This window comes from Daldinia childiae (assembly GCF_008694065.1).
Source record: "Daldinia childiae strain JS-1345 chromosome Unknown Scaffold2, whole genome shotgun sequence".
Classification (NCBI taxonomy): domain Eukaryota; kingdom Fungi; phylum Ascomycota; class Sordariomycetes; order Xylariales; family Hypoxylaceae; genus Daldinia; species Daldinia childiae.
Genome location: NW_022984643.1, coordinates 754,114 through 767,383, shown reverse-complemented (window position 1 = coordinate 767,383; position 13,270 = coordinate 754,114). Strand labels below are relative to the sequence as shown.

At 48.8% G+C, this 13,270-nt stretch overlaps 2 protein-coding genes across 3 annotated transcripts; both read left to right on the top strand.

The window, feature by feature from the left end:
- Positions 1 to 30: 30 nt before the first annotated feature.
- Positions 31 to 5,424, top strand: GL218_01126 (uncharacterized protein; the record flags this gene model as incomplete). Its single annotated transcript, XM_033577575.1, has 6 exons — positions 31 to 253; positions 322 to 951; positions 1,025 to 1,258; positions 1,317 to 4,811; positions 4,875 to 5,302; positions 5,368 to 5,424. 6 exons carry the CDS (start codon positions 31 to 33, stop codon positions 5,422 to 5,424), a joined length of 5,067 nt encoding a protein of 1,688 aa, XP_033437784.1.
- A 1,931-nt stretch (positions 5,425 to 7,355) lies between these two features.
- On the top strand, positions 7,356 to 9,297 carry GL218_01125 (Dicarboxylic amino acid permease; the record flags this gene model as incomplete). Of its 2 annotated transcripts, none has more annotated exons than XM_033577574.1 (3): positions 7,356 to 7,762; positions 7,879 to 8,169; positions 8,241 to 9,297. In XM_033577574.1, the coding sequence occupies 3 exons, from the start codon at positions 7,356 to 7,358 to the stop codon at positions 9,295 to 9,297; spliced, it is 1,755 nt and encodes a 584-aa protein (XP_033437783.1). The 2 variants fall into 2 exon arrangements, with proteins under 2 accessions (XP_033437783.1, XP_033437782.1); XM_033577573.1 differs by having other exon boundaries at positions 7,837 to 8,169.
- Between the last annotated feature and the right edge of the window lie 3,973 nt (positions 9,298 to 13,270).

Below are 13,270 nucleotides of genomic sequence, written 5' to 3'. Positions count from 1 at the left end.
ACGATGCGATAGAAACAGAGACTACGAACAATGGCCGACGATGCTACTGCTACGATTCAGGACGCCTTCCGGGAATTGCAAAGGGAATTGATCAACATAGTCCAAGTACTGAAGGAAGACCGAGAATCTCAAGGACCGCTCTTATTATCCCAACTCGCTCAGACGCCATCCCTAGAAATCCTTCGTGACAACTTCAAGCAATTGCTGGGAAAACTTCCGAGGAGAAGAGAAAGCCGGGATGCTATATTGTCAGGTGCGTAGTCTCGTTCCGTCCAAGCCTACTTTGGTAGCTTTGCTACTTTATTAACAATTCATATATAGGGAAAATCAATATTCTCGACGACGAGTATACCTTAAATAAGGACTTCCAAGAAATCGTCTTGCAAGTCGCCGACGGCCTCGATTTAGACGAGCTCGAAGCAGCCAAGCTGGTCATCCTCTCGAGAGACGACGAGAATATACTCGGACGCCCGCTGAGAGAGTGTGCTGTTATAAGGTTCCATACGCAGAGAAATACCCTCCTCAACTGCATATTGCTGCTCCTACAGCTTTCTAAAGAAGAGGACGAGCTTCTTGCCGAAGATGTCGGTGACGGTCTTGGGTATCTTGGCCAATATGTTAGCGAGAACATCCTTCGGGAAAACCTACCGGGGATTACGAACCAGCCCCCTCAACCTAGGTTTGTCCATACGTGTACGGCTTCCATGCGCGATATAAGGACGTGGCTCCAAAATCTCTCTGAGCAGGTGGCAAGCGCTTCGGTACTAGGTCGCGTAGGCGATGAACAATTTCAACGGCTCCTCGAGGTGACGTACGTAGGCCTAATCCAGCAACACGAGCACCTTTCGGTCATTCTCTGCTACGCAATCGAAAAGCACGTAGCGATCGAGAATGACTTTGTCAACTTTATCCAGGATCTGAAGCAGATGAATAGATACGAGTCGTGCACCAGTAAGTTTCATTATCCATTTTTCTGCCTCCCTAAGAGCGTAAAGGCTATTAAGCCGTCGCTAACTATTGCTAGTACATCTCATACCTGTGCTCGGCAGTTACATAACGATTTTTGGTTCGACAGAGGGCAGCGGCAATGTCGAGCAAGCGAGAAGGTTGAACCAACTCGTCTGTCAGCCGGATGATAACGCACGACCCTTACCTTTCCTCAACGCTGCTATCAGGGCCTGGTGGATCGCCGAATATAGCGGGTGGTACATGGAAGATGCTGCCGGTTCAGGTCTTCCAGGTGTTGATGTCGACGAAGGTTAGAAACTCCCGTCCCCGTTTTGCACCCGCCGACCTAGCTAATAAGTAAATCAAAGAGGACAAGCAGAGGTCACGACAGTTCGCCGAGGCGCTAAAGGATGGCGCTTTTGATTTTATGCTGGCGGTCGTCGCCGACGTTAGGGCAACAGAGTGGGAAGATAGCGCTCGGAAATATTTACGGCAATGGCTTCGAAAGAGAACCCCACCGCTACCCCCGGATACCATACCATTTAGTACCTCTCTACAGGGTCGTCTAGCAGCAAAGCTGGAGACTTTTGTCGACGCCTTCATATCTAATATGCCCGACGTGCTTCGAAGGTTGAAAATCGAAGAAGACGAGCAGCGGCAAACTAACCAAGCCCAAGAGCAAGACTACGATCTGGAGAGGTTCCTTCTCATTATCGCCTACTCTTTCGAGGGTAGGCCAGAGGCCGCAGACGGTTTCTGGGGCGATCCCGAGAATAACCTCGCAGGATTTCTACAGTGGGCATCGCGTAGGGCAACGACACCCGTGCAGGCTGCGTTCTGCGAGATGCTCCAATCTTTATCCGAGGATCCAGAATCCGCGACGGCCGCGCACGAGTTCCTTCTGGACGAAGGACATCAGATTCGAAAACCGCTATCTATCACGTGGACTCATATCACGAGCGAACTGGAATATTTCGTTAACAAATCTAGAGAAAAGCCCACCGCGGCCCAAGCTAACGTACGGGGAACCGGAAAGTTCAACACCGAACAAGCGGAGACCGAACCGGAATTTGCAACGATGCTGCAATCCTATCTGCGTCTGATGGCAAAGCTCGCTTCTCAGAGCGAGATCGCGCGCATTTATCTACTTGGGCAACCATCGGCTAAGCTGGTCGAACTGCTCTTTCACATTATAAGTAGCCAGGTCACATCTCGGATCAGAGCATGTACCTTCGGAGCACTGGGCTCTCTCCTTAGTCGGAAATCCCTCGCTCAGAATCATGGTATGTGGGAGTATTTAGAAGCGTGCCTCAGCGGGAGTTACCTTCCGCCTACGACAAACAAAGCTCTAGCCTCCGCCGCAGGCTCCCCGCACTCGTCTATCTTTATGGAGGCGCTTTTCCAGGAGATGAGCCCACATGTCGACGACGCTAGCGCGTTTATACAATTCTTAATCAGCTTGACAACTCTCCCAGGCGAATCCGGTCGATTAAACGACGCGCTACCGTATCCGGAAGATCTCGGCGCGTCTACTCGGATGCGTCCCGGGATCGAGCCGTACATCGACTTTGCTCTGGGGCACATGTTCTCCGTCAGGGCTCAAGAAGTTCCAGAAGCCGTACAGCAGAGAGTGCTTCGGCTGTGCTGCTTAGACCTCGCGCTCACCTGCGTTTCTAGCTTTAACGAGGACTTGATCATATTCAATAACAATACTACTATCAACGTGGATTCCGCCATCCAGAGCGGAAGCCTAGAGAATTATGTCACTCTCCACCCATTCGCTAGGGTCATGGAATGGATGTACGACAGCAGGTTCATGAAAGGTATCCTCGATACGATACATCAAAACGCAAAGGACATCGAGAAAACCCCGCAGGATTCGCCTCTCATCAACAGCGTCATACGCGCGGTCCAGCTCGTCTCGAAAGCTCTCGACCTCCAAGCTACCTATTTCGAGGTGGTTCGGAAAATGGTAAAGCCGCAGGCTCGAGCGCAAAGCCGATCACCATATACGCCAACATCTAACGGGGCATACGCCTCGATAGAAGACGGCCTCATGAGTAACATGGTGTTGATGTCCGACCTGGGTACCTACTGCGGTATAGGTCATCCCGAACTAACCTTGGCCAGTCTAAAACTCTTGGAGAAGATCTCATCGTCGCCCAGGGCAATCTCGGCCTGGAATACCGGATCTTCGAGGCAGATCCATCGAAACAAGGCGATCATGGCCCTGGAAGAGCACGGCGACGCAGCCATCATAGCCGGCTCTTTTATCAGCGAGTTTAAATATCCTTTAGACTTCCGCAAGAAAGACGACTCGCCGGACTACAAAACCAAAACCTACATTCTCGACTTCATCTACTCTTGCTTACAGGCGAGTCCGGATCGCCCTACGATCGCTCACCTGTTCCTCGGTTTTCGCTGCGGAGCTAACACGCTCGAAATCGAACCCGACGGCTTATTTCACAAGGAGGCATCTCTATTTCACGCCTTGCTACCCGTGGTCCTAGGCCTTCCGTCGAAGGACGAAGAGGGATCTATGCAGACATGGTTGATCAACCTGAAGTACAAGGTCATGCGAATTCTCAGGATACTCTGGAGCTCTCCCCTGTCGGCCAGCATCGTCCTCGAGGACCTACGAGAAAACGACTTCGTCTTCCATATTTTAATGCAAGGCCTCGTAGCTCAGCAGAGCCTCGTGTGGGACGGGAACGAAGCCCTCGGACCAGACTTCCTCACGTATCCGGCGGCCGAAGGGTACGTCGATTATCTTTCGATAAGGGCTATGGCACTCGAGTATATTACTCGCGAGCTCTGCAGCGTCTCTCGCGGCCGTACGCCAGCGCTCAAGAGACGGGTGTTCGACGCTCTCGGCGGCCAGATCAGAGCCGACGGTCTAGAGGTCATACCCGTATCTTCGGTGTTCGAGTTTCAAGATTCGTCGCCCCAGGAAAGCTTATTCGCGGCTGCTCCACCCGATATCAGGATGTACGGAGAACACGAGCTGCGGCCGTGCCTAGACGAAGATGACGACTCGATCCGGATATATAATCTGGACAAGGTCCGAGAGATTCTGCTTCTCAAGCGTAACGAGGCTCGCAAATCCGGCCAGCTCGTTCTACAGCAAGACGTCATAGCTATGGACGCGGAAGAAGAAAGCCTGCTGCTGTACTTGAGGTACTTGAATCGGTTCGCGCAGGTGAAATCGCGCAGCCTCAAGGTTCTGACAAACTGGACGAAACTCTTGATGGTGATGACCGACTGCAACGACTTCAAGGGCACAAACAAGGTCTCGTTTATACTACAGACCCTGCAAGCAACGCTCCCAAGCCTCGAACTGTACAGCTCGGAGAACCCTAGCGCCGCCCTAGAGCTGGCTAAGCTTGCTAAGGTGTTAGTGTTCGAATTAGATTTCGCGGCGACGACTTCTACCGACAAGCAAAGCAAAGCGGTAGAAAACCTGACGAGCGACAAACTTTTCCAACTCCTCCAGGTCTGCCTAAGCGCTATCGCAAAATGGGCCGGCAATCAAGAATTGCGCGCGGTCTACTATAGCATCTGCTACCGCCACCTGACGGGACTGGTGGACCACGGGCAAGGAGTCTCGTTGAGCCTCCGAAAAACAACTAGAACGATACGGGCGTTCGGTGAGAAGCTTCTAAATGTTATCTGCGATGACGCATTCGGCGGAGACGCAGCATGTCAGTCGGCAGCCTTGATTCTCTTGGGAACGCTAGTCCAACTTGGCAAACAGGAGAACGACAACTTCGTTGTAGAAGCGTTGAACAGACTGAACTTTATCGGTATACTTGTGGATTCCCTGCGCGGGGTGCTAGTAGAATGGGAGGAGGTCGATCGGACAGGTAAGTCTTATAGCGCTGCTTTTCTTATATTACGATTAGGAGTCTAACAATCTATATTTCCAGGGGATTCGGATCAGCAAAACTATTTAAACGCCAAACTCGCACTACTACTACAATTATGCCAGACGCGAGAAGGTGCTAAGAATGTTCTACATGCGAATCTATTCCGCACCATCCAACAGTCGGGATTGTTTTCGGCGGACCCAGAATTGCAGGTGGATTCGACAGATAGCAGAGGCCTGCAGAGGCACTATACCCTCTTAGTCAACGTGGCCCGCATCATCGGTGCCGCGATAGTTAGTCGGGGATCGCATAACGTGCTGCAAGGCAGACGGTTCCTGACCGAGCACAGAATGTTGGTCATGCACGTCCTCAAACGTTCCGCCGGAATTGGCGCGGGGGGAGGGAAGACGGAAGCGTTGCTTTCGGAACGCGTCGACGAATTAGCCGAAGCCTTCATGGTCGTTATTACTGCGACCGGATTTCTAGAGGTAGGTCCAGAATATCTGTCTTGGTCTTACGTCTACACTGATCAGATTGGGCTAACACGTTATAGTTTGAGGGCGGCAGCCTAGACGAGGACAAGAGGCCCGCGCCGATGGTATTTCACTGAGAAGTCAAACGACTGGCTTTTTATGGCTTCTGATGGCTCTTGGAAGAATTATAAGAGGCCTGAGTTATTAGATATAGTTCAGCCCCAAATTCCCCGGTGGTGTTATAGAAAAAGCCTTATGGCATGTAATTTAATACTACATAGATCCTTCAACGGCGGCATCGTGGCTGAAAGCTGATCTGAGACACGAGAGACATCTGAGACAGCTGAGCATGGTGTGCATAAGTACCCTCCTGACCTAAAGTATCATTTACCACAAGCAGCGCAAGGTAGAATGCATGCAAACTTCCATGTCGGTTACCGATGATCCCTTATCATGTGATTAGCGTATTAGTGTAATGAAGTGGGTGGAAGATGGGTAGAAGGTGGGTAGAAAATGGGTGGATGAAAGGATATACCTTGTTTCTAGCGTGGTTTGTACCCCGGAAGACATCTAGAAGGCCCCTTTGAGGGTCTTGACGGATAAGGTACAGTAATTTGCTAATAGTATTGGTGTACATAGTAGGTAGTTTGCCACAAAGATATACGATTAGATGATGATTGGCCAAAAAACGTGTGCTTTATTAATAAGCTCTGCTCCAATTAGCTGACTTTAACTGGTTTTAACTTGGCGTCAGTTCTTAAGCTTGGCCAAGTACCTAAGTAACTTTTAGTGTTCCCCGACTTCTCTTTGGTTAACCCCTTGGCATTGGATAATAAAAAGTCATAACCTATCAAATGTCGAACTAGCCATCAAACAGAACTAACAATTAACTACACTGCCAGATCCAGCAACTCGTTAGCCTCCAAACTCCAAAGATTCCTCAAGTTTCGATATACCCCTGATAATTAAACCTTGACAATCCCTCATCCATGTTACATTTTATCTCGAGTCCGTGCAAACTTGACCATCCTAACCATAAACCGCACCGCTCCGCTCTAACGACATCTCGGTACATTAGCTGGTTGGCTGAAGCCTCGGCCCTTGCAAAATGACGATGTCCAGCACGGTTGGGGAATCACGAATCACGAACCGTAGGTTAACGAACCGACGAACTGGACGAAGCAATTGATTTCCAGATTTCCCTGCCAGACAGCTCTCGACAATGAAACATTACATGTGATCTGTGATTGATCTGCGATCGACAAGCTATTTCGTAGTATTCGGAGCGACTTATTATACGACCTTCTCCTGAACTCCTCGACGCTACTCCACCGGCTTCACGTATTGGTTAGGTGCCTTATGATGAGGCGCCGAGGAAAAGCCAGGGCACGCGACATGCCACCAACCCCGGACGTTTTACCCACGATCATCTAGCAGTATGTAGGTATGTACATACTGTAGGTACCATGTCCTAAGCAAGCAGCCAGGGCAGGGGTCCCCAAAGAGAAGATGTTAGCCGGGCAATGCCAAGACCAAGAGCCAAGAGCCAAGAGTCCACTACATTCGTACACACGGCTACGCCAGTACTGGCCGTCGGTCAGCGATATGCGCCTAGACTGGCTAGTTCCTCACATACAAGAGTTGGAGAGATAAGCTGTGCCCCGCTGCTGAGAGTCGATATACAGAGCTACTACATACCCAGGTTAGTAGGTATGCACATGAGATGACCTATTGGTGCTTTGTTCTATCGTAAGGTTGCTACTACGTAGCAGTTCCGTTCGCCAATCCGGAAAGCGGAAAGCGGAAACCCTCGGGGATTAGTTGATAGGTTGCAAGACTTCTCGTTACTTGCCTCCCGTATACTTATTTAATAGCTGAACATCTCCCCGGTCGAACCCTTTACCTGGGCTTCGTATTTGTTCTGATCCTTCAACAAAAAACACTTTGGGACCGAACACGCAGGACTGTCTTCCATTCTCATGCGTGTCGCTTATTAGTCGACCCTTTCTTTTTTGTTCGATTCCGTTCATTATCAGAAACACTTGCCAAAAGAGTTCGCGACAACATCATGGAGAAGCAAGGCGTGGTGCAGAGGTCGGCTAGGTCGACGACCTCGTCGCCTTCGGGCGATAAGGACATGATGTCGTATAACGACATGGACCTCGAGGGATCGCGCATCCGCGGTATCGAAACGTCGGCGGAGACGTCGCTACACCGCGGTCTTAAAGCTCGTCACATTACTATGATTGCTATCGGTGGTGCTATCGGAACAGGTCTCATCATCGGAACCGGTAAGGCTCTCGCGCAAGCCGGTCCGGGCTCTATCTTTATCTCGTACACTCTCGTCGGTATGATCGTCTACCTGGTCATGACCGCTCTCGGCGAGATGGCTGCTTGGCTTCCTATGTCTGCTGGTTTCACCGGTTACGCTTCTCGGTTCTGCGATCCCTCGCTCGGGTTTGCGCTCGGTTGGACGTAAGTCAGCTTTCATTTCCGTATTATCTGGTTTATGTAGTTGTTTATTCGCACGAATTGCGCAGCACCCTTAGAACGCGCTGGATGATCAAAACTAACCCATCAATCTCATACAGTTACTGGATAAAATACATCATCGTCACACCTAATCAGCTTACAGCCGCAGCTCTGGTTATACAGTTCTGGCTGCCTCGAGACCAAGTCAACCCGGGTGTTTGGATTGCCATATTCCTCGTCGCCATCATCTTTATCAACTATTTCGGTATCCAATTCTTTGGAGAATTCGAATTCTGGCTGTCAAGTTTCAAAGTTGTCGTTATCATCGGTGTCATCCTCCTATCTCTCATCATCGCTTGCGGCGGCGCAGACGGCGACCCGAGGGGATTCCGATACTGGAGAGATCCTGGGTAAGTAAATTACGCCATCTTATAATAGTCATAACGAAATTACTATAGACCATATCGCTAACACGAAACAGCGCTTTCGTTCCTTACATCGCAACAGGTTCCTGGGGTCAGTTCCTCGGATTCTGGTCTACTATGGTCACTGCTACTTTCGCTTATCTGAGTACCGAGCTGGTCGGCGTGACGGTCGGCGAGGCCCAGAACCCGCGCAAGACCATCCCTCGCGCTATCAAGCTCACCTTCTACCGAATCGTCATCTTCTACTGCGTCAGCATCCTCTTGATCGGTATGTGCGTGCCTTATAACGCTAAAGAGCTCGTCTTCGCCGTCAACCCGGATAAGGATCCCAACAAGAAGGTCGGTGCCAACACCTCCAACGCCAGCGCCTCTCCCTTCGTCGTCGCCATCAAGCTCGCTCACATCCCGGCCCTCGACCACATCCTCAACGCCTGCATCCTCCTGTTCGTCTTCTCCGCCGCCAACTCCGATTTGTACATCGCCAGCCGAACCCTCTACGGCCTGTCCTCGGACGGCGCGGCCCCCGCCATCTTCAGACGGACCAACCGCAAAGGTGTACCTCTATACACCCTCTTCACCTCCGCGGCGTTTGGTCTTCTCGCTTTCTTGAACGTCTCCGACGACTCCAAGCAGGTCTTTACCTACTTTGTCAACCTGACCACCATCTTCGGCCTCCTAACGTGGATCTCGATTCTGGTTACGCACATCTGGTTCGTGAGAGCTCGCCGCGCGCAGAACCTGACCAACGACATGCTGCCGTACTCGGCGCCGCTGGGCGTGTGGGGTTCGTACGTGGCGCTGTTCATGTGCATCCTAATCGCGCTGACCAAGAACTTTGACGTGTTCACGGGCGACTGGAATACCAAGTACGCCACTTTCATCACGGGCTACCTAGGAATCCCCATCTACTTGATCCTGATCTTTGGACACAAGGCCTGGACCAAGAGCAAGGGCGTCCGTCCTCACGAGTGCGATTTCTACACCGGCAAAGACCTCATCGACCGAGAGGAAGAGGAGTTCCTCGCCGCCGAAGAAGCTAAGCGCGCGGCGACACCTGAGACTAGACAGGGTCTGGCGCGCTTCTACAGGCGCTTCGTTTCTTGGCTGTTCTAGAGGACAGCGCTGGTTGTAGCTGTATAAGGGTACTTGGGCGGGGCACGGGAGCGGGAGCGGGAGCGGGAGGTCGTATTGCTTGTCATATTGAAGATACCTATTTCTGTATGTATATGTCTGCGTTGTGTTGCGCTACGCTGCGCTCGAACGCTATGGTATAATGAAGGAATTTAATTTGTTAGGTGTATATGTATATGTTCGTCTCCAATGTGCACGTCTATCTGGTAATTCTATAGTAGCAGTTACGTTGGTCTATGTGATGGTTTGTTTATCGTGAGTGGTATATGTGATTCTTTCACTGCCTACATGACGAGGTTGGTTACCTAGGTGCAAGCTATTTCCAGCTCGGCACTACCACGTTCTACGAGTAAAGACAAAGTCGTCGTGGTTTACTGCCTTTAAGGTGTATATGTCAGAACTTATATGATCCCTAAATCCCGGATGCGACTCCCGCAGTCGGGAAGTCTTTGAGGCTGAAGACCGGAAGATAGCGGTAGGGCAGGCAGGCAAGCAGACAGGCACAGACATACCTTGGTGTGTAGCATCACAGGTAACGCGAGCGGAGATTGCGAGGACCCCTGCGTATTTCTTCTCCAACCCCTTCTTGACTTGGTCTCGGTATTATAGTACGTTACGTTACCTAAGATGGCGGGGTGGGATGGGAAACGCATGAATGATATTCCTAGGGTTGCCTTTTCTTTTGCTACGTCCAATGAGCTTTTTATAGATTTCTGGGGTAGGAGTGAGAGTGGGAGTCGTGATTGCGGCGGGCTTTGATGATGGAGGAGTCGGATAGATTAAGTAGATAGGCCACGCCGAAGGATTCGATCCTCGCCCGTGGAATTTCTCCTCTTTTCGCTTATTCCGAGAGTAGGTATTTGAAGTTTGGGAATTATAGGAAAGGATTTGAATATGGCGTGGGGAGTGTTTGACTGGTTCTTTAGCCATGGTGCTGAGTTGATGGGATAGTATAACAACTGTGTGGTATCTTTAGATCATCGTAGGTGATTCCGTTGGATACTATGACTAGGATCACGATAATCTAAGACATGTAGAGATGCATTAATAGCTTTAAAGAATACCGAGTTACGCTCTTGATATTATGGTACCCAATGGAGTGTGCCAGCCATATCCATACTACTCATTCCCCTTTCATCAGTTATTCTACACTCACATATGCTGAAACAGGTAAGTATCTAGGTAAGTTGACGGACGTATTCTAACACAGACCTAATCTGGGACTTGCCTTCTTGGTTGCCTCAAAGAGGTCAGGGTCTTGGCCCGAATAGGGGATGATATGACGATCCCGTAGTACATGATACTCCTTTCTTGGAAAGTGGTATCCAACGTAAAGATTTAAAGTAGGCACTTGTGCAGCTATACGACAAGTCATGGAATTAGATTATGTATAGTGGTTTTGAACTGAAGTCATTTACTGGGTTACTACGTGCATCGTCGCTTGTCAACAACATAAGGCCAACGGCTTGTCGTAGGCATGAAGTCTAGCTGGAACGCTATCAATACCTTATCCATCATGTCAACTACGTGATCTAAGTACCTATCATTAAAGAAACCGTAGGCATATTATGAAGCTCACTAACATGATGCTCCCTCGATCGTTCTTATAGAAATGTCTACTGTACGCAGGATCTTGGCACCACATGCTGAGCACCTACAATACGTGATATTTGTAAAAGGTCAAAAGGGTATTCCTCAAGGAAACTATCAGGTGTATGTCCGACATAAATGCTGGGCGGCTATCTCAGCCTATTGTAGGATACGAGTCTAGAAGAGCAAAACTCCCTGTACGACCGTTAAACAAGAAGGATATGTAAATTGCAAAGAGGACAAACAGTCTAGATATGAGAGTTATTATACGCGCATCTGTAGATAACTCTAGGCTCATGATGCCAAAGAGAGAAGCTTGAAACTAGTATCCTAGCGAGTGACTTGCTAACTGGTATAGAATGGATACTTGTGATACGAGGATCTGGTAAGTTTAAGACCGAAGTACAGAATCAACTTGGTGCTTCGTCAGATTTAGAGAAGGCGAGATAAGTTGGAAAGTGTTTACATCAATTAAATTTGGCTCGCGAATAAATTGTATTTCTATCCTACTAAAACCATAGATTCGCAGTTACAAGAGCCCAGTTATAATGCTCAGCCGCACTATTCTCAGACACATCCTTCCAACCCATCGATGACCACTAAAGGGCCTTTCCCGAAAGAAGTTGCTTTGGTCCAAAGTTGTGATTACAGTGAGCTATGATGATAACGTTTACATCTACTAGTCTGCTATAGGGTACCTAGGTAGATACAGTGCGCATCTATGGCGCTCTTAGGCGTTTAGAGTACTCCCCTGGGGGAACAGAGCTAGAGTATCGCCTGATAGGAAAAGTAAAAGAAAAGTACATAGAAGTATGGTCTATCTAGAAGTTGGAGTTTGGGGCTTTTGGACCTTCTTTCCTGTGCCTCGTGTGGTCTTACAGGCTATCGTGGCTGCTTGCGGCTGGTAGCTAATAGGGCCTAATTTCGCTTATTCCCAGTAATATGGCCAAAACGGCCCTTAACAGTGAGCTATAAGGGGTTTAAATCCGATATGAGCAATAGAGGAGTCAATTATATGCTCATAGAGACTGAATGCATGTCTGATGGCAGGTAACTTTAAGGAATTGAATATGACATTCCACAACCACTGTTACACCTAACATAGTCATGATAGATCCAAGTGTCATGGTCTTTTACAAAAGCTCGAGGCCTGGAAACATCCGCAGATGGAATCTATACAGTCATAATACCCGAACTGCCACTTGGATGTATCTAAGGGTTTTCAACTAGCCGGAATGTCTCCATATGCTTGTATGATCCTGCAGACTTGCTACAAAGTCCATGATAGATAAGCCACGGATTAGAAGGATCATAAGGCACAACCTAGAAGATACTATACTATATGAAATTAGACTGCGCATCTCAAGACCAATATCATGGTCTCTGGGAGTTTCTAGGTGATCCAAGTCGGTATTCTGCCCTAAAGGTCACTCTGACATATGATCTTTTGGGTTGGATTTCTCGGCCGATTTTGAAGCTATTAGGCCTGTAAGGGTCTCTTTCGGCTTGTATTTACTTGTGTAGCCTGCCGGTGACGTTTTTATTTAGGTACCTGTCGAGATGGACTCAACCTCAATATCCCATAGTAAAACCTGTCCGCTGCGCATGTATGTACACTCACGTATTGTAAATCCCCAACTGGTCCTAGAATCCCCGTGCGAAGCGGGTTGAGTATACGAAGGTTTGAAATATTTTATCCATATTTTATTTCCCCGAGAACCGCATCAATGGACTCAACCTCGATATCCCATAGTAAAACCTGCCCGCTGCGTACGTATATATACCCACGTATTATAAAACCACAACTAGCTCTAGAATCCTCGTTCAAAGCGTTTTGAATATGCGAAGGCTCAAAATATTTTATCCATATTTTATTTCCTTGAAAATCGCAACAATGAACTCGACATTGATTTTGTATGGTAAAACCTGTCCGCTGCGGTGCAGACTTCCAACCCCAAAACGACAATAACAGCACGATCTAATCCGGTCGCTACTTATCTCAGTAGAATTGCCTCCTCGATCTACTTATATTAATGAGGTCGGATTTTAAAAATCTTCAACCCCGAACTCGACATCTCAATCTCCATACTAAAATCGATCCGCTGCATATATACTAAATGAATAATCGCGAAAGCCACGAATGAGATATCCAAACCTAGGCAGCTTTATTCTTACAGTCTCGCGGAACTCTATCTAATGGTATACTACAGGCCTATATCGCATAATATTACACTCGGCCCCTTTCCCACGTACCAGTATGCGTAGAAGACTCAGGAGTAACCGTGTAAGATGTAGCTGCAGTATTAGCAGTATCTAGAACACGTCAATACTAGTTGAGCTCTGTTATTTACCGTCGAGCTCTGCT